Source organism: Dreissena polymorpha, chromosome 3 (assembly GCF_020536995.1).
Source record: "Dreissena polymorpha isolate Duluth1 chromosome 3, UMN_Dpol_1.0, whole genome shotgun sequence".
NCBI classification, from domain to species: domain Eukaryota; kingdom Metazoa; phylum Mollusca; class Bivalvia; order Myida; family Dreissenidae; genus Dreissena; species Dreissena polymorpha.
This window is the reverse complement of record NC_068357.1, coordinates 121,579,818-121,600,530: the sequence shown is the minus strand read 5'-3', so window position 1 is coordinate 121,600,530 and position 20,713 is coordinate 121,579,818. Positions and strand designations below refer to the sequence as shown.

The 20,713-nt window shown below is 39.0% G+C and overlaps 1 protein-coding gene across 2 annotated transcripts in view; it reads right to left on the bottom strand.

Moving 5' to 3' along the window:
- The window catches only part of LOC127871256 (protein sel-1 homolog 1-like), a 37,997-nt gene that overhangs the window by 2,568 nt on the left and 14,716 nt on the right, over window positions 1–20,713 (bottom strand). For both annotated transcript variants that reach the window (XM_052414006.1, XM_052414008.1), the window contains 10 exons: window positions 18,297–18,451; window positions 17,618–17,674; window positions 15,201–15,269; window positions 10,684–10,761; window positions 9,026–9,176; window positions 7,875–8,023; window positions 7,290–7,455; window positions 5,982–6,056; window positions 4,866–5,038; window positions 1,331–1,456 (listed from right to left, as the gene is read on the bottom strand). In XM_052414006.1, the coding sequence (XP_052269966.1) occupies window positions 1,331–1,456; window positions 4,866–5,038; window positions 5,982–6,056; window positions 7,290–7,455; window positions 7,875–8,023; window positions 9,026–9,176; window positions 10,684–10,761; window positions 15,201–15,269; window positions 17,618–17,674; window positions 18,297–18,451 (1,199 nt within the window). The remainder of the gene's footprint in view (window positions 1–1,330; window positions 1,457–4,865; window positions 5,039–5,981; window positions 6,057–7,289; window positions 7,456–7,874; window positions 8,024–9,025; window positions 9,177–10,683; window positions 10,762–15,200; window positions 15,270–17,617; window positions 17,675–18,296; window positions 18,452–20,713) is intronic.

The following is a 20,713-nucleotide window of genomic DNA, read 5'->3' as shown; positions in this document are numbered from 1 at the left end:
AAGGATTAGTTATTATGCCCCCCTTCGAAGAAGAGGGGGTATATTGCTTAGCACATGTCGGTCGGTCTGTCGGTCGGTCTGTCGGTCGGTCCGTCCACCAGGTGGTTTCCGGATGATAACTCAAGAACGCTTGGGGCTAGGATCATGAAACTTCACAGGTACATTGATCATGACTTGCAGATGACCCCTATTGATTTTGAGGTCACTAGGTCAAAGGTCAAGGTCACGGTGACCCAAAATAGTAAAATGGTTTCCGGATGATAACTCAAGAACGCATACGCCTAGGATCATGAAACTTCATGCGTAGCTTGATCATGACTTGCAGATGACCCCTATTGATTTTGAGGTCACTCGGTCAAAGGTCAAGGTCACGGTGACCCGAAATAGTAAAATGGTTTCCGGATGATAACTCAAGAACGCATACGCCTAGGATCATGAAACTTCATGGGTAGATTTATCATGACTCGCAGATGACCCCTATTGATTTTTAGGTCACTAGGTCAAAGGTCAAGATCACGGTGACCGGAAATAGTAAAATGGTTTTCGGATGATAACTCAAGAACGCATACGCCTAGGATCATGAAACTTCATATGTAGATTGATCATGACTCGCAGATGACCCCTATTTATTTTGAGGTCACAAGGTCAAAGGTCAAGGTCACAGTGACCCGAAATAGTAAAATGATTTTCGGATGATAACTCAAGAACGCATACGCCTAGGATAATGACACTTCATTACATGTACATTGATCGTGACTCACAGATGACCCCTATTGATTTTTGGGTCACTAAGTCAAAAGTCAAGGTCACAGTGACAAAAATCGTATTCACACAATGGCTGCCACTACAACGGACAGCCCATATGGGGGGCATGCATGTTTTACAAACAGCCCTTGTTAAAATAGTTTTAAATTGAGCATCTTCCAGTAAAATTTATGTAAACGATGATGAAAGATTGTAATTTCAGAGCATTAAATCAATTCATTACAGTATGGTCATCTGAGTTTACCTAAAAAATATAAATATACAAATGCAGGCAGAACATGCAATAACTTAAATTATCCCATGCTGTATTTTAACCTTTTTAATGATGTCAATAAAATAGTGCCACTTATTTCATTTTATAATACTGGTACAAAACTTTGTGCATTTTACATTGCATTGCAGGGCTCACACTGGCCTTCAGAAAATAATAGCTGGGTACTTCCACTTTAAACACTTTCTTAAATATATTAGGTGAAAGCCGAAAGTGTTGTGCCAGATTAGCCAGTTCTGTGCGATAGTATACATACAAACATTAAGCCCAGTTATTTGTTAACACTGTTATTACCTCCTTATTGAACACTTCTGTGCCATAGAACATTGCCATTTTCAGCAGGGCCAGAGTGACAGGGATGTAGGCATCTCCACTGGTTTCAGCTGCCTGGTCGTAGAACCGCTTTGCCAAGTGGATGTCCTAACAATGCAAAGACAAGGATTGTAACTATGTTTGTGTTACTTGTGCTTGCTATTCATGACATGATATGAACATAAGACATGCAAAATTATGTATTATAACAGAATGCAGGTGTCTTGAAGGACATTTGAGCACCGTCATACGATAATGGATCTTATGCTATATGCTGCCAGACCAGAATGGGAATTAACAGAGGCTGATCAGGAGCTTCCCTTTCTGCTTTAACTCTTTACAACTAAGATATGTATTTTTACCCATTTGTAGTCACTTAGGAAATATAAATTTAAGACTTTTCTTACTAGATTCAAGTTTTAAAGGTTCATTTTCAACCCTTAGATACTGATGAGCAGCAAACAGCATAAAACCTGAACAGATTGCGAGTTACTTGCAGGCTGCTCTGGTTTTATGTTGTTTGCACATTTTCACTTTGCTTCTAAGAGGGAAAGGGTTAAAGCCATGGAAGGTTTTGTTGTGTCAGTAGTAAACAGGGCAGCAGGCTGGTCTGGAGCTGTGCTGGCCACGTATGGCATAATACCGTTTTTCGCATCCTGCCAGTCATTTTTTAAATACGTTTTCACATGGATCCTTAGCTTCAGAGTTAGGAAATTCATATAGTTCATTTAATCTTTGTCTATCGCCCACTAGGTGCAAAAAGGTACCAAGTGACATTAAAATTAGATGGCAAATGGTACCTTTTTGCACCAATAGGGTGCTATATCATATAGAGAATACTAGGTTAGCGTTGAATACAGAGAAGTTTATGTTGCGAGGCTTAGAACGCCGGGAGCGCGAGCCTTGGCCCTTCAACGCTAATCCTAGTATTCTAATTATCCCATTTGATTTTTTTCAACGTAACATTTAACATAAATAGATCTAATGACCTTAACAATAATTTTAATTCATTCTTAAAAGCGCCTAAAATCTAACGAACATGCGTAGTGATATAAATGTATTTGTTCTGATACGCAAAATAGTCTTACAAAAATTCACACACAAACTGTAAAACGAGTAAAAATATCACCATATGCCTCGATTCAATGTTACGCAGCATGCGAATTGTAACACATTACGACCGCGTAAAGAAAATTTTACTTTACTATAATTCATTTTATTTTCGAAAGAAAATGATCAAAATCCAATATGGCGGCGATTGCTCCCGACAAAATGATGTCGATGTCAACATACATGTACACCATCGACGACCTTGACAATTTCGACGAGTAAACAGACAATTGCAGCGACTGACACTTTATTTGACTTAATATACAGGGCAATACATTTTCCGACTTCGGACGATGAATTTAAGGATGCACAGAACTTGTTTTTTTATATAATGTTATGGGTATGCCGTGTGTGATCCGATGAATCAATCATTTCAATGGTGCCCATGTTAAAATCATTTCCCCGGGAACAGGGAACGACAAAAGTACAAACAAAAACAAAAACACGTTCGAACTAGTATCTTACCTATAATTATCCTTTAAAATCCATCTAATAATCCATTTAACTCAATAATTGACGATTTTGCATCTAGGGTCTTTAATAATTATTTAAGCAAAGTTAAATAAAGACCCTTATGCCATTATATCACTATAAAAGTCTATATTCAAATGAGAACTCAATAAACTTTCTTCTTCGTCACACGCTACGTCATGTACTCTATGTACATTACTGCTGTTAAAATGAACCGGAGCAGTTTATCAAAAAATAGCCGTTGGTAAACTCTGTTGCATTTGCAGATTTCTGCATACAAACATAATTATGTTTAAACTTGAACACTGTTTTATTTGTCTGTGGTAAATGCCCTTATTGTACAAGAAAATAATTTAAAATATAGATACAGAAAGAATGGAAAACATTCCATTACACAACAGATAAATGAGTGGATAATACCCGTGTACAAAATGGGACATTTCGAAATCCAGTGTGGTGCTATTTTTACCATCTTATACTTAACACAGCTCTATGCCTAACGTGAATTAAATCAGAAAGCAAATATTGCAGATTATTTATGAATTGTGCGATATTTGTATGGCTTGTTGTACATAATTAAATGTCAAAAGCACATGCATGGATTATAAACAATGCACATTACACGAAATAAGGAAAATGTGATCAATTGACCATTCAAATATGTCGATATACAGTACATGATGCAGGGGTGGCGAAATCTCAAAAAAGTATACTTGTCCATGGACAACCATTTAAGATATTTAACTTGTCCGTTGCTGAACTACACTTGTCCGTTATTGTTTATATAAACTATAAATGCAATTATTGATTAATGTTGTTAAATAATGTGGAATTAATTAAAATGAGTAGTATTTGCTTGTTTTAGTTATAGTTGTATTTCCATGGTACATTCATTATAGCAGTATATTATAAACAATATTTAGACTTTTTCAAACTTTAAATCTTGCTAAGCTTGTGTTATTATTATTCTACTCTGTCGAGGAAGATTTTTTTAAAACGTTCCATCTTTACCGTTAAAGTTGTCTGTCATTTTGTGCACTCCGGTCTTACTGACAATAATGTAGTGACGTCACCATCTATGTATAGAATGGTCGTCTGTAAAAAGGTAGACCGTGTTTTGATCATATTAGTTCGATACTTTTATTTCCATCTGATTGTCAATGTGTCAACAAACGATCTTTGTGACAATAACTTAGTGACGTCACCATCATGTATAGAATGTCTGATTGTAAAATAAAAAAAACAGTCTGTGCACTGTCTAACAATCAGGCAGACTGTTGAAAATGCAGCATGCTCCCGGTCTCTTATAGAATAAGGGAGATCACTGCGCAGGAGAGTGCCCGCATTTTAGCTTCATTTCTCCGCAAATTGCACTGACAATGTAATCGCGTGTCAACATCCGGTTTTGTAAAAATTAATTACGGCTTTAATTCAATGTATTTTTTTGTATTCCTCGACCCGACTGGTTGTCCACGGACAAATAAATTGAAAAAGATCAGTAGCCCAGACAAGCAAATGTACGACTCGGGCAACTCGGACATTTGATTTCGCCACCCCTGTCATGTACATGTGAAATAAGTCGCGTTTATAATAAATTGTCAACTTTTTTGGGGGGAAAATGACGCAATAAGTATGTCATTTTATGACGCCATCAGTCAGCTGATTCATTATACGGATGGCGGACAATTATGTCATATGACTAGATTTAAAGGTTGAAGGCCGTATAATTTTGAAGCTTAAGTTTTCTCGACTTTGTTTCTTATGAAAAATCATTCAGTGGTAAAGTAAAAAGAAGTCCGTGCACGCGACAGGTATATCCCACAATGTTGAATACAGGCTAGTATATTCCATAAGGTGTTATACCGTCAATGTCGCGTTGAAAATGGGATAAAATCATATTTATAGTTGGTGGACCGCTTATCACAGTCTTCAGTACCTGTTTGAGACCCAGCCCCTGCTCATGCATGTATCCCAGGTTGAACATGGCCTGGGCATTGTGTTGCTGCTCTGTGGCTAGTCTGTAGTGACTGGCGGCTGTCTCATAGTCTATCTCTGTACCGTAGCCGTAGTAATGGTAGTCTCCCATCTTCAGACGCGCTATAGTGGAACCTGCATAGAGTATGTACGGTGTTTCATTGCGAGCGCATCTGAAGTCCTCTATTGCTACAATTGGCTGGGGGCTTTTTGTATTTTTTCCACACTTTGGGACTTATTGATTCATGAATGCAGGGGAAAAAGGACCCATGCTTGCAAAATGTAAATGAAAAACAGAGTATTTTGAGTGTTAGTTTATATCTTTAAATCACATCCAAACATTTGCTCAATTAGTTGTTGCTGCAATTTGGAGATATAGCAGCATTATAGCAGCCTTTTTCTGGGATAAACTGGGCATAATGCATGTGCATATAGTGTCATTCCAGAAAAGCCTGTGCAATCTGCAGAGGCTTACAAGGGACGACACTTTCCCTTTTTGTATTGTTCCTCTCAAAGAAGTCTATTTTAAGTAAAAATCCAGTTAAGGCAGAAAGTGTCGTCCATGCTTAACCTGTGCAGACGACACCTCAAAAACATGCATTAAGCCCCATTTTCCCAGAAAGAGGCTTATTTGGTTTTTAATACTATGTTGCTGGGTTAGTTTTTTTGTAAAAATCAGAAGAATATGTAACAGCATAAGAACACTTTTTGTGAATTATAAGAGCCAAACAAAGTTTATGATAATTTTCTCCATATAATATACATTAAATTCCCTTAGCATTTGACTTTGATATTTAAAGTAATTTTGTCTAAGATAAAAAAGAATCAACTGAAGTTTATTTAATATTTAAACATATTTCAAATACAACATTTTCTCACAAGAAAAATTTAATTTGAGTGCATTTTGGAGATGTGATTGAAGTTTATATGTTCCTAAGTTGTCTTTAATCAAATGGCCCCTGCCTTCTTACAGAACAATGATTTGACATTCTGAAAACTGGAATTTATTCATATGCCTTAAGTGTCGTACCAGATTAGCCTGGGCAGTCTGCATAGGCTTATCAGGGCTCAATGTTACCTTGTGATGCGGCCCTTGTCCAGTGAAGCAGCGCCCTCTGGTAGGTCTCCACTGCATCAAACAGGCTGCTCTCCCCTGATATACAGGTAAAATATGGTCAAATCATACAAGCTTAAAGGGGATATGTCTACATTTCCATTCTCTACCGAATACTGCAAAATCTTTATTTTGTGTGGCACATTAATTTTTGCTGATTTTGCTTTTTGACCAATCCACAAATTTAACACAGACACATTGGAAAATGACATATAAAATCCTAAACATTTTTCCCCAAAATATGAAATCCACGAAAAACTCATTTTTGGAAAAACCACAACATTTCATGCCAACGATAATGAATGATTTTGCAGTATCTCTGCACACCTTCTCAAAATTATTGAAATAACTACATGTATCTTGATAAAGATCTGCCAACCTATTATAATATAAATACTAATATAAATCCACAACATTTTATGACATAGAGGAGCAATGTATAAACTTCAATCCACTGCAAATATCCCTGCCTGCCTACCCTGATCAAGTGTGTATGTGACTTTGGTCTGTGCCACCAGATTGGTCCATGTCAACATTTCTGACTTTACAATCACACTACTCATTTCAATTGCTATCTCTATCAACATCCTTGCATCCCAACCAGTGTTTATTTTTCATTCAAAATCGGGTCAGTTAATCAGCCCCATTCCCAATGGAAAAGAGTATATATTCCCATATTCCCACTTGGGAGCTAAAAATTACCAATCGAAGGTTTCCCCCAAACAATGGAAGGTTTCCACCCCCCACCCCCGAAAAAAAAAAAACATTTTTTTTTTCTTATCCTCAATATTATGTTCAACTCCCATCCATAAAAGTTATACCTTAGTACATATAAGATTGAAAACACTCGTATTCTCAATTTTGAAGCATTTTTTAGCCAATCAACAACAATTTCCCAGTTTTAGCAAAACACCGCTAATTTTCTCAATCCAAAGGGACCGGGCCCCATTCCCAAAATGGTTAAAAAAACCACTGCAACCCTTATTTAGGAAATTCATGCAAATAGAAATGAGCCTCGCTCTGTAAAAAGGGGGTTTAATGCATGTGCATAGTGCTAATCAGGACAGCACTTTCTGCTTAAACAGGATTTTCGTCAAGGACAGTCTTCCTTTAAGCGAAACATACACTAAAAGCGTAAAGTGTGGTCCCTGATTAGCCTGTGCAGAATGCACAGGCTAATCTGGGACGACTCTTTACGCACATGCATTAAACCCCATTTTCACAAAAGTTGGTCCAAATTATTTCAATGATACAGTATCCCTGCATGCCTACCCTGATCGAGGATGTATGCGACGTTGGTCTGTGCCACCTCATATCCCAGCTCTGCCAGAAAGGTGTACTTGAGAAGCGCCTCATTCACACTGCCCTGCTTGTACAGGTCATGGGCGTCCATCAACATAGCAGACCACTCACCGCGCTCGGCTACATTCTTGTACAGCTGAAATAGATTGATATAGAGGTGCAATAGATAGATAGATGAATTGTGTTTTTGACCTGCTTGTACAGGTCATGGGCATCCATCAACATGGCAGACCACTTACCCTTGCTCTGCTACATCTCCAGAGCTGTAATAGATGGATAGATGAGTGGTTTTATTTCAGCATAAGTACCATAAAACTTGAGAAACATTTTCACTAGACTAGGTTTCAAGATAATTTGATAAGATTCAAATATAAATAAGCCCGCCTAGACTGGATTTGTGTTTATAATTATAATAAGATACCTCGTTTTAAGATAAACTCCATTAAAGTGTAAAATGTCTAATCTGAATAGCCTGTGCAGACTGTGCACATAGTATAGACTAATCTGTGATGACACTTTACGCAAATGCATTAAAACTGTAACATCTCTCCCTACCTCTACAGCGGTGTGACAGTTGCGGAGCACACCAGTGCCAGTGGCGTGCATCTGTGCCAGGTGGTAGAAGGCAAGCACATGCCCCCCCTGCGAGGCTAGATTGAAATACTTCACTGCCATCTTGTAGTCTCGACGCACGCCCTTCCCACCTGGGTTGTAGAACAAATATGTATACATACGTATTGCATTGCAGTCATTTGCTTTTTACCACAATTAGCAAATACATGTTTAACAAGAATGGCACTGCAAGTAATTGTGTCATACTCTGTAAAAAAGGGCTTAATGCATGTACATAAAGTGTCGTCCAAGATTAGCCTGTGCAGTTTGCACAGGCTTATCAGGGAAGACACTTTCCGCCTAAACTTGATTTTCATTAAGAAGAGACTTCCTTTAAACAAAAATTCTATCAAATGTTGTGAATATAAAGTGTTGTCCCTGAGTAACATCTGTGGACTGCGCAGTCTAATTTGGGACAACACAACAATGCTCTAATAAACATACAGTAGTTTACAGATTTCTGGTTGTACAGTTTTACACATATGTGTAAAACAGCAATATTAACCAGGAAGAAACAAGCATGACCTGTGAATCACACACCTTTGAAAGCAATATTTACATTGATCAAATTATTAGTGTTTAGTGTCAGTTTTTATATTGGGTAAACTACCTGCTTAGCTGAAAGAGTCATAACAAGAGCTGAGTTTGGTCATTTACCACTATTAGTCAAAGAAAGGGATGGTTATATTTATTTATTTATAGGAATTTTAAAAAAGCTTTTTTTACTGAATTTTAGGACTTTTGTCCCAACTCAACAGGCATACAACAATTGCATTAGCCCAGCAAAGCCTTGCATAGTTTATCATAAGAGCCTATTTCTGCAAAAATTTGGCAAAATGCAAGAGAGTTAAATGTCATCCCAGATTAGCCTGTACACTTGACACAAATGCATTAAGCCCAGTCTTGCAGAATGAAGCTCATCATTAAGCCCAGTTTTTGCAGAATGAAGCTCATCATTAAGCCCAGTTTTTGCAGAATGAAGCTCATCATTAAGCCCAGTATTTGCAGAATGAAGCTCATCATTAAGCCCAGTTTTGCAGAATGAGGCTAATCATTAAGCCCATTTTTGCAGACATCTTCCCAGCATTGCTTACTGAAGTGCATGATGCCGAGGTGCAGCTGTGCGTCGGACCATCCCTGGTCTGCAGACTGACTGAAGAAGCGCAGCGCCTTGGGGTAGTCCTTCTCCACACCTCGCCCGTACATGTAGATGATCCCCATACCACACTGGCCTATTGTGTTACCCTGCAGACAGGAGCAAAACATGAACAAGACGTTCTTTAGGATTACCCTGCAGACAGGAGCAAAACATGTTCAAGACGTTCTTTAGGATTACCCTGCAGACAAAGAGCAAAACATGTACATGACGTTCTTAAGGTTTATCCTGCAGGCTGTAGCAAAACATGTACAAGACATACTTTAGGATTACCCTGCAGACAAGAGCAAAACATGTACAAGACATTCTAAAGGATTACCCTGCAGATAAAGAGCAAAACATGTACAAGACGTGCTTTAGGATTTTCCTGCAGACAAGAGCAAAACATGTTCAAGAAGTGCTTTAGGATTACCCTGCAGTAACAACCTGTGTAAATTAAATGTAACTGTTAAAAACAGCAAAGGCATGAAGTATAATGACACATTTTGTTTCCTTTCATTTCATGTTTATTCATGTTGTTGTTTCTTTCAATTGTTTCCTTTTTAATCAATAAAGGACAAGAGATGTGTTTGTCAGAAACAAAATGCCCCCTAATGCGCCACTTTTTTTGTTGACCTTTGACCTTGAAGGATGACCTTGACCTGTCACCACTCAAAATGTGCAGTTCCATGGGATACACATGCATGCCAAATATCAAGTTGCTATCTTCAATATTTTAAAAGTTATTGCAAAACTTTACTGTAAGGTTAAATTTTGGGACAGAATAACAGAATGACAAAATGACAGACAGAAAGAAAGACAGACAGGCCAAAAACAATATACCCCCGATCATTCGATCCGGGGGCATAAAAATTTGAAAATGACGGGATAAATAGAATACCAGGTAGATATAGAACACAGATACATTTGACTTAAACACCTAAACCACTTTCTAAGCTTTGTTAAATAAACTTATATTTTTTAAACACTAACTTGGTATTCACTATTTTTTTATACATTGGTTACAAATCTACATACTGACATGATAAAGGCTAGAATTTACGTAGCTGTAAAAATATCTTACAATGATAATGTATCTAGTAAAGTCAAAGGCTCAAGTTAATGAATTAGCTCTTTCTAACATATTTGATTCGCTCCACCCATCAATCAAGTTATGTACACTATGTTCCTACCAAGCACAAAACATAAAGTGCACATTGACCCAGGGTTTTTTAACCGGAATATAATAACGCTTCAGTTGAGTTTTCAGTGAAATATACATCATTTCTCTTCACAGCCAAGTTATTGGAAATGGGGCTGGGGCTAAATGAATGTGTGCCCTTTTAGCATGAATTAATCCAATAAAGCCACGTTATGGGAAACGGGGCTTTATGCATGTGCGCAAAGTGTGATCCCAGATAAGCCTGCGAAGTCTGCACAGGCTTATCAGGGACAACATTTTAAGCCTCAACTGGATGTTCTTTACGAAGAGACTTCCTTCACACAAAAACCCCCATGAAAGCAAAAAGAGTTGTTCCTGGTTAGACCGTGTGGACTGCACAGGCTAATCTGAGACGACCCTTTACGCACAAAAATATACCCCCATGCTATTCATACCTTGTTGGCTGCCTTCTTGAAGTACTCCAAGGCCACGTTGGGGTCCTGGGCTATCACGGGGCTTCCCTCCGAATGCATCTGCAATACACAACAGCCTGTTTTTTCACCCGTCTTGGAAATGGGACTGAGGCCAATGGGATTGGGAATAATTGCTTCGTTTTGATTTAAATTAGGAAATTGGCGTTGCTGTTTTTTGTACGAACAAGTTCTTTAAATTGATAATAAAAGTGGTTTCAATATTACACTTACTAAGGTTTGACTTATTAAGTTGTACAAGGAAATGAGCTTAAGGGTGCAATTTTTGTTAATCTTCAATTATTAATTTAAGGCAGTCATAAGGGAAAATAAGTCTTGTTCTGAGAAAACTGGTCATAATGCATGTGCTTGAAGTGTCGTCCCAGATAAGCATGTGCAGTCTGCACAGGCTAATCTGGGACGACACTTTCCGCCTAAACTTGATATTCGGTAAGAAGGGACTTCCTTAAAACTAACAAGAGCACCGCCTTGCGGGTGCAGACCGCTCATCTATTTTCTTTTAAAAGGTGAAGGGACTCTCATTTTCAATCACAAAGGAGGGAGGGGTGGAGTGAAGAGGGGTGTATAGTGTGGGGGCGTGGACATTTATTACATTATCTTCCAAAAATGCGAAAAAAAAATGCGTGCGATGGTTGGACGGTATTTCAAACTTAAAATAATAAAAATAAATATTTGTGTTTTTTAACTGTTTCAAAAAAACATTGGGGGGCGGGGGGGGGGTGGGGTGGGGGGGGGGGGGTATAGTATAGTGTGAGGGTGTGGTGGTCATTCGTGAGATGATCTTAAAAAAAAAATAATAATAATAATAATTAGGGGGGGGGGGGCGGAATTCCGGGGGGGGGGGGGGGGAGGGAGGGGTGGGAGGGGGTATTCTTGGGTGCGATGGTTGGACGGTATTTCAAACATAAAATAATAAAAATAAATATTTGTGTTTTTTAACCGTTTCAAAAAAAAATTGGGTGGGGGGGTGGGTGGGGTGGGGGGGTATAGTATAGTGTGAGGTGGTCATTTGTGAGATGATCTTAAAAAAAAAATTGGGGGGGATTCGGGGGGGGGGGGGGGGGGGGGGGAGGGCACGGGGGATGGTTTGGGTGGAGTCTATTGTGGTATGTCAGGTAAGAGTAGTTTTGTCAAAGTATCAATCAAATCTAATCATAAATAAAGAAGTTATGGCTTTTTTAGCAAAATTAAATAATTTGACCTTGAGAGTCAAGGTCATTCAAAGGTCAAGGTAAAATTCAACTTGCCAGGTACAGTAACCTCATGATAGCATGAAAGTATTTGAAGTTTGAAAGCAATAGCCTTGATACTTTAAAAGTAAAGTGGATCGAAACACAAAATTTAACCATATATTCAAAGTTACTAAGTCAAAAAAGGGCCATAATTCCATAAAAATGACAACCAGAGTTATGCAACTTGTCCTTTTACTGTACCCTTATGATAGTTTGCGAGTGTTCCACGTATGAAAGCAATATCTATGATAGTTAAGGGGTAAAATGGACCAAAACACAAAACTTAACAAAATATTCAATTTTCTAAGTATAAAGAGCCCATAATTCCGTCCAAATGCCAGTCAGAGTTACATAACTTTGCTTGCACAGTCCCCTTATGATAGTTAATAAGTGTTGCAAGTATGAAAGCAATAGCTTTGATACTGTAGGTATAAAAAGGACCTAAACACAAAACTTAACCAAATTTTCAATTTTCTAAGTATAAAAAGGGCACATAATTCTGTCAAAATGTCAGTCAGAGTTACATTACTTTGCCTGCACAGTCCCCTTATGATAGTTAGTAAGTGTTGCAAGTATCAAAGCAATACATGTAGCTTTGATACTTAAGGAATAAAATGGACCTAAACACAAAACTTAACCAAAATTTTCAATTTTCTAAGTATAAAAAGGGCACATAATTCTGTCAAAATGCACGCCAGAGTTATCTAACTTTTCCTGCCCAGTCCCCTCATGATAGTAAGTAAGTGTACAAAGTTTGAATGCAATAGCATTGATACTTTCTGAGAAAAGTGGACCTAAACGCAAAACTTAACCGGACGCCAACGCCGACGCCAACGCCATCGCCAAGGTGATGACAATAGCTCAAAAAAAATTTCTTCAAAAAATAGATGAGCTAAAATTACCATAAAAGCGGAAAGTTTCATTCCTGATTAGCCTGTGTAGACTGCACAGGCTAATCTGGGACGACACTTTACGCACATGCATTATGCCCAGTTTTCTCAGAAGGCGACTAAAATTATTTTTGGGGATTAGAAATAGGGACATTTTTCGGCCCCATACTTGACCAAAATTAAAACACTTGACAAGCACACCTGTTATGAACATGTCTAGTTCTTATTTGAAAGAATAAATAAGATTATGCATGAATTCTCTTTGCTTTTAGGTTTTATTCAAAATATTATCATCTTCACTTTTATAAAAGTAAACTTGCGTTTAACACAGCTGTGACATATACCCCTTGACACAGCATGTCATAGTAAGAAACACTTTGCTTTAATGTAATATGTTCTAACCCTTCACCACTCAGAAACGCACTTTGACGCATTTGAAGTCCTTTAAAAAATCAAATCGAATTTAAGTCCTTTCTTAATATATTCAAGTTTAAAAGGCTAAATTTCCAACCGGAAGATAAAGATGAGTTGCAAACAGCATAAAACCTGAACAGACTGCCAGTTACTGGCATGCTGTTCTGGTTTTATGCTGTTTGCATATAGCAATTTTCACTTCTTTTCTGAGTGGGAAAGGGTTCACAGGATAATAAAATTCTAAGTTTGAATATTTTACTTTGAAAAGAGTAGCAGTGCTTTGTCAGAAAAGCTTGTTTCAACAGACAAACAGGTGTCCATGGTGATTCCCATGATTGCAGGGGGGCATAATAAATGCTAAAGATGACACACCAAATATATAGAATAGACCAAGACCGAACCAGACAGATAGTTTAGTTACTAAAATAAAAAGATTGATTGAACAAATGTTATCCAGAAGAACGATAAAAAATATCTATGGTTTTCATGGTCCATCTCCAGTCCAAGTCACAACCCATCACATATAACATAAGAGCCTCTGGGAAAACATGGCTGCATACATGTGCATAGTGTTGCCCCAGATTAGCCTTAGTCTCTCTGCACATGCTCAACAGTTTGGACACTTTCCACCTATAATGGATTTTTCGCTAACAAAAGATTTTCTTTTAACATTTTTTTTTCCATAAAAGCAGAAATTGTTGTCCCTGACTTGCCTGAACAAACTGCACAGGCTAATATGTGAGAACACTTGACGCACATGCATTGAGCCAGTGTTCTCCATAAAATGTTTAGTAACCAGTAAGATTTTGAAAGTAGCCAGCAACTAAGCACTAAAATAGCTGTTTTTGCACTGTTTAGATTTAATATTATGGGGAAAGTAGCTAGTGCCTAGATTATAGCAACTGGTGAAATCGCCAGCCGCTGGAGCTTCAAGAGAACACTGATTGCGCCCTACTTTGACAGAGCTAGACTCAAATACAATTTGGAACCAGACTACTAAGGGACCTACCTTGCCCAGGAAGGCCATGGCGTTGGAGTTACCAGACTACTAAGGGATCTCCCTTGCCCAGGAAGGCCATCGCGTTGGAGTTACCAGACTACTAAGGGACCTACCTTGCCCAGGAAGGCCATGGCGTTGGAGTTACCAGACAACTAAGGGATCTACCTTGCCCAGGAAGGCCATGGCGTTGGAGTTACCAGACTACTAAGGGACCTACCTTGCCCAGGAAGGCCATGGCGTTGGAGTTACCAGACTACTAAGGGACCTACCTTGCCCAGGAAGGCCATGGCGTTGGAGTTACCAGACAACTAAGGGATCTACCTTGCCCAGGAAGGCCATGGCGTTGGAGTTACCAGACTACTAAGGGACCTACCTTGCCCAGGAAGGCCATGGCGTTGGAGTTACCAGACTACTAAGGGACCTACCTTGCCCAGGAAGGCCAAGGCGTTGGAGTTACCAGACAACTAAGGGATCTACCTTGCCCAGGAAGGCCATGGCGTTGGAGTTGCCAGACAACTAAGGGATCTACCTTGCCCAGGAAGGCCATGGCGTTGGAGTTGCCAGACTACTAAGGGACCTACCTTGCCCAGGAAGGCCATGGCGTTGGAGTTGCCAGACAACTAAGGGATCTACCTTGCCCAGGAAGGCCATGGCGTTGGAGTTGCCAGACTACAAAGGGACCTACCTTGCCCAGGAAGGCCATAGCGTTGGAGTTGCCAGACTACTAAGGGATCTACCTTGCCCAGGAAGGCCATTGCGTTGGAGTTGCCAGACTACTAAGGGATCTACCTTGCCCAGGAAGGCCATGGCGTTGGAGTTTCCAGACTACTAAGGGACCTACCTTGCCCAGGAAGGCCATGGCGTTGGAGTTACCAGACTACTAAGGGACCTACCTTGCCCAGGAAGGCCATGGCGTTGGAGTTGCCAGACTACTAAGGGACCTACCTTGCCCAGGAAGGCCATGGCGTTGGAGTTGCCAGACTCTGCTGCCATAAGGAAATAGTGCTGGGCCCTCTGAAAACATAAGGACATTGTTAACCCTTTCCCACTTAGAAGCTATGTGAAAATGGCTATGTGCAAACAGCATAAAACCAGAACAGGCTGCGAGTTATACTCGCAGTCTGTTCAAGTTTTATGCTGTTTGCTGCTCATCAGTATCTAATTAACTTTATCAGACATGATTGAATGTTGAAATGATATGTGACAAATGATGGTCCTATGAACCCTTTATCACTTAGATACGTATTTTCATGCATTTGTAGTCCCTTATAAAGTTATTTATATTTATTTAAGCCCTTTCTAACATGATTAATGTGTTAAAGGCTTCACTTCCAACCCTTAGTTACTGATAAGCAGCAAACCAGCAATTTTCCTTGTCCAATTGGGAAAAGTACCCGTACCGGTCCAATTGGGAAAAATCTAGTCGTGAAAACATCAAAATTGGGAAAAATCGAGTCGTGAAAACCTCAAATTGGGAAATTGGTGTATTTGATTTTTTGCTCCCAAATACTTTAAAATTGATAACCAAGTGTTTTCAAGCTGTCAATATTATATACATCTAGGTTCAAGCTATAGAGCTGCAAAGGGAAACTAACTAAATGTTGCTTAAAAAAAAAAATAATAATTTTTTTTTTTTTTTTTTTTTTTATACCTTTAATTGGGAATTTAAGGACAGCAATTGGGAAATTTGTATTTTTTTTGTAATTGGGAAAGTGCCGTTTACCGGTACTTTATAAAGAAGGAGGAAAATCGCTGCAAACAGCATAAAACCTGAACAGACTTAGAGTTACTCCCAGGCTGTTCTGGTTTTATGCTGGTTGCAAAAGATATTTTAACTTGCTTCTTACGGGGGAAAGGGCTAAATGGGTACAAATGAGCCTCCTTCTGGCAAAACTGGGCTTAATGCATTCGCGTAAAGTGTCATCCCACATCAGCCTATGCAGTCTGCACAGGCTTATCAGGGACAACACTATCCGCTTTAATGGAATTTGTTGTTAAAAGGAAATCTCTTTATAACAAAAATCAAGCATTGTCCATGTTTAGTCTGTGCAAACTGCACAGGCTTATCTGGAATGACATTTTACGCAGATGCAACAAGCTCAAATTTTCGCAAATAAGACTCAAGTAAACCTTGCAATTTGCAGTATAGCAGTTAAATCTAGTGAACAATGTCATACTATCTGTTTATTACATTAACAGCTCAAAATCATTTTAATATATAAATAAACAAGTTGAAAGTATACTAAAGATTGGGACATAGAAACTATAATTTTATAATTTAACAATCAAGGTGGTTTTGTACTTAAATCCATTTTACTCATCAATTTGAGGAATATGAATTCAGCAGTTTGACAGAACCATATAAGTGCAACTGGAAAAAATAACCTGACAATGACTTGAATAAAAAATCATAAACATGTATTTTGATACCGCTTAATTTATAATGCAAAAATACTTCTAGTATTTTGCTATACTCCTTGTATTTTGTTGTCTGCTCAAAATACAACATATTATATATAATAAACTCATGTTCATAACATATCTGAAACTTTCTAACCATTCCAGAGAAAAAAATGAACTTTAAATTTTAGGAAAACATGTGGGTTTTAACAGTTAAATGAAGACAAGTATCGTTGAAAACGATGGATGCCCCCTTATAAGGCGCTATGAGAAACTGTAACAAAATTGTGACCTTGAGAAAATCTATTATTAACCTTGGTGACCTTGACCTTGACCTGATTGACCTCAAACTTTATCAAAAGGTAGAGGTCCATGCAAGGTACCTACATGCCAAATATGTAAGAGATTGGTAAATTATTGGAGGCGCTATGACAAACTGTAACAAAAGTGTGACGGAAAGTCTGACGGAAGGAAGGAAAGACATACGGGCAACTATATGCTCCCCAAAAAATTTCAGGGAGCATAAAACATTTACAAAACTTTCTTTGCATTTATGTAGGCAATCAATAATAATGTTGTCTTTAGAATAATATGCATGAGCCATATTAGAATGATTCTTACAGATGTACAATCATGAATCCATTCTAAAACGAGTAGCCAGTCGAGAAGGTTACATGGCACACTCACCTCAGATATACAGGTTACACACCATACTCACCTCAGATATACAGGTTACACACCACACTCACCTCAGATATACAGGTTACACACCACACTCACCTCAGATATGCAGGTTACACACCACACCCACCTCATATACAGGTTACACACCACACTCACCTCAGAAATGCAGGTTACACACCACACTCACCTCATATACAGGTTACATGACACACTCACATCAGATATACAGGTTACACACCACACTCACCTCAGATATACAGGTTACACACTACACTCACCTCATGGTTGATGGGTACACCCTTGCCTCCCTGGTAGTACAACTGACCCAACACGACCTGCAACCAGAACATACTTTAATCGACTAGCTTCAAATTATATATTGAAAATAAACAACATGATTATGGAACTTAATGCTCGAGCTAGCAGGCTGCGATAAGTCATTGCACTAGCGCCAAAGCTACATTACACAAACAATAAGACTGACACACCATTTCAAAGCACCATATTAGTGTTATATTCCATTTACGACACTCAATTTATGTGATATTCCATTTAATATGCCATTTAAGTAATTGACTACACCAGATTAGTGCTATATTCCATTTACTACGCCACTGAAGTGTGATTTTCCATTTATTATATCAATTTACTGTGATATTCCATTAAGTTCACCATTTCAGCGTAATATTACATGTATTACCAAACTTTTTAGAAGTATTATTTTTAAATTGTTACAAATATCACCATTTCATGTGACATCAACAATCCTTTATGCAGATAAACAATAATTTACAAAGCTGGCAAAGTGATTGTTTTCACATAAAAAGTAGTCCAGCTACTTGCAGGACAAATTACATAAAAAGCAAATTGCAAACATGGTTTCTTGTATTTAAATGTTGTATACAGTATATTGTGGGGTTAAAAATCTATAAGTATATAATTAAGCATATCCCCTACCTGTGCCTGCACGTCCCCTTTGTCTGCCAGGAACTCATAGTACTGCAGTAGGTCATCGTCCATCAGTGTGTTCCCAGTGGTGTCCTTGGTTTCAGCCTGCTCATGCAGTCGGATACGCTGAACCACCGGGCTACCTGACGATGTTTTCTCAGCAACTAAAGATAAGATATATCACAAGAAATGCATGAGGGAAAACTGAGCTTAAATTGTCGCTCCAGATTAGCCTTGTGCAGTCTGCACAAGCTTATCAAGGACACTAGTGTTCTCCGGAAGCACCGGCGGCCGGCGATTTCGCCGGCTACTGACAGTCTAGGCGCCGGCTACTTTCCCAAAAAATATCAATTGGAAACGGCGCAAAAAAAAACGCCCGTTTTAATTCCAGTTGTGACGCGATTTTTCAATTTCGTCTATTAACTAATCGGATGTTTCTATTCTAATGCGCGTTAATTTTGCGCCGAACAGGAAGAAGCACGGATAAAACCGATCGATACAGTACACTCCACGCGTTTTCCCCAATTTCTCTCGCTTCTCCGCGGGCAGTGACCTGGAGGGAGATTAAGAAAATCCCGCGATACGCGGCGTTTGCATGATTTTGGACGCGGCGGTTAACGATCGGCAAAATTGATAAGCCGACGCGGCGGCCCTCGGCGTTGGCAACGCGGGGGAAACTCCGCGTTTAACGAGATAACGATCAATTTAACGTTGTTTGACTTCCTGATTTTCAAATAAAATTACATTTATTACAAGTACATACATGTAGTATAATATATACAATTAAAAAAAACAACCAAGATAGATCGATCCCGACGTGGCTGTAGAAGTAGTTGTTGTTGTATAGAAAACTCGTTGATTTACGACAAACAAAGGGTCGTCTTTTAACTGATACTTACCAATTAATATAATCACAGTTTGCAACATTGTTTTTATTTTGATAATTTAATCCAAAGTTTTCATGTTAGCAGGTGTTTTTTCTATACTGAACATGTAGACAAATGACCGAGGACCCTATTAAAAGTCTCGCAAAAATTCGCAATATGTGTGAATTGACAGTTTGACGTCATGAAAGAAAAACCGCTTCCTGTCTGAAGGCATGAAAAACACACTGTTCTCGCCGACAAAATTGGCTTCCTTTGTTTGGCAATCAACACGCTAAACCAATGGGGTGTTTATAACTCAATAGCAACTGTCGAAATATGTAACTGCACGTGCTTAGCTCCGCCTTTCGAATCTTTTACAGGAAACAAAGGGTGGAGTTTAACAGTTAATTGAACACGTGTTTTACGAAAAGTTGAGTCCTGAATAGCCGAAATTACTTGGTCTAAGCTTTGACACAACAAATAAATCTATCTCGGATTTTCCGACAAAGACCATTTTCCCAACTTTTTGTACAGTTACTAATAATGGCGTCCGCGTGTTTACGAAATTCGAAACACATTCATCTTAAATAACGGTGTCTTGTTGGATAATTACTGGATTTTATTTTATTTTTTTTTTTTGGTATGCCCAGTAGCACACTGCTAACGCGGTGTTGCGCGGCGGTCACTGATAAGAACGGAAATCGTCTGCATTTACCGACTTGGCTAAAGTAATACACGCCGCGGGAATTAGCGAACGCGGCGTAACGCCGAGCGTTTTATCGAGTTCACCTCGCTTTCCAACGCCGCGTGATCACTCGCTAGCAGAAAAAACCCGCGGAGGGAGCGCGTTTTTTTTTTTTGGAAAACGCGTGGAGTGTACTGTAGTTCGTACAGAGATGCCACCACTGGGACAATCCCTGGAAGAGGAGGACCTGAAAAAGCTACAAAACGACCTTAACCAGTTTGTCCAAGTGCAGCCTGAGCCAGCCCCACAGTTTGGAGAAGCAGAATACCAAGATGCCCTCCACGCCCTTGGCATGGATGACCAAGGATCTGGGCTAGATTCTGACTATGGATCTTCAGATTCAGATTATTAAAAAACAGTTGTTGCAATTTCATGTTTCTTTTTTCAAAGTTTGTGAGAGAGTTATTCAATAAATTTCAAATAAATATTTTATTTTCTATGAAAAATGCTAGGTTACTTCAATCTAAGAAAAACTCCCTAGAATGCACCAGATTGCACCATTTCACTCATGTACTTTTAAAAAAATCCTGGGGGAGACCCCCCATACCCCCCTGACAGGAGGGGATACCCCTCCCGCACCTACCCCACTCGCCACTTCGCGGCTCGTGCACGCGACATGCCGCGTGCTTAGTCACTGGCTACTTTAAAAATATTTCTGGCTACTTAAGATTTTATGGAGAACACTGCTATACGCATAAACTTCACTTCTGTTTCCTGTGGGGACTGCACAGGCTTATCTAGGATGACACTTGACCAACATGGATTTGGCTGAACCACTGGGCTGCCAGATGACATGTTCTCAGTAACTGAAGGTT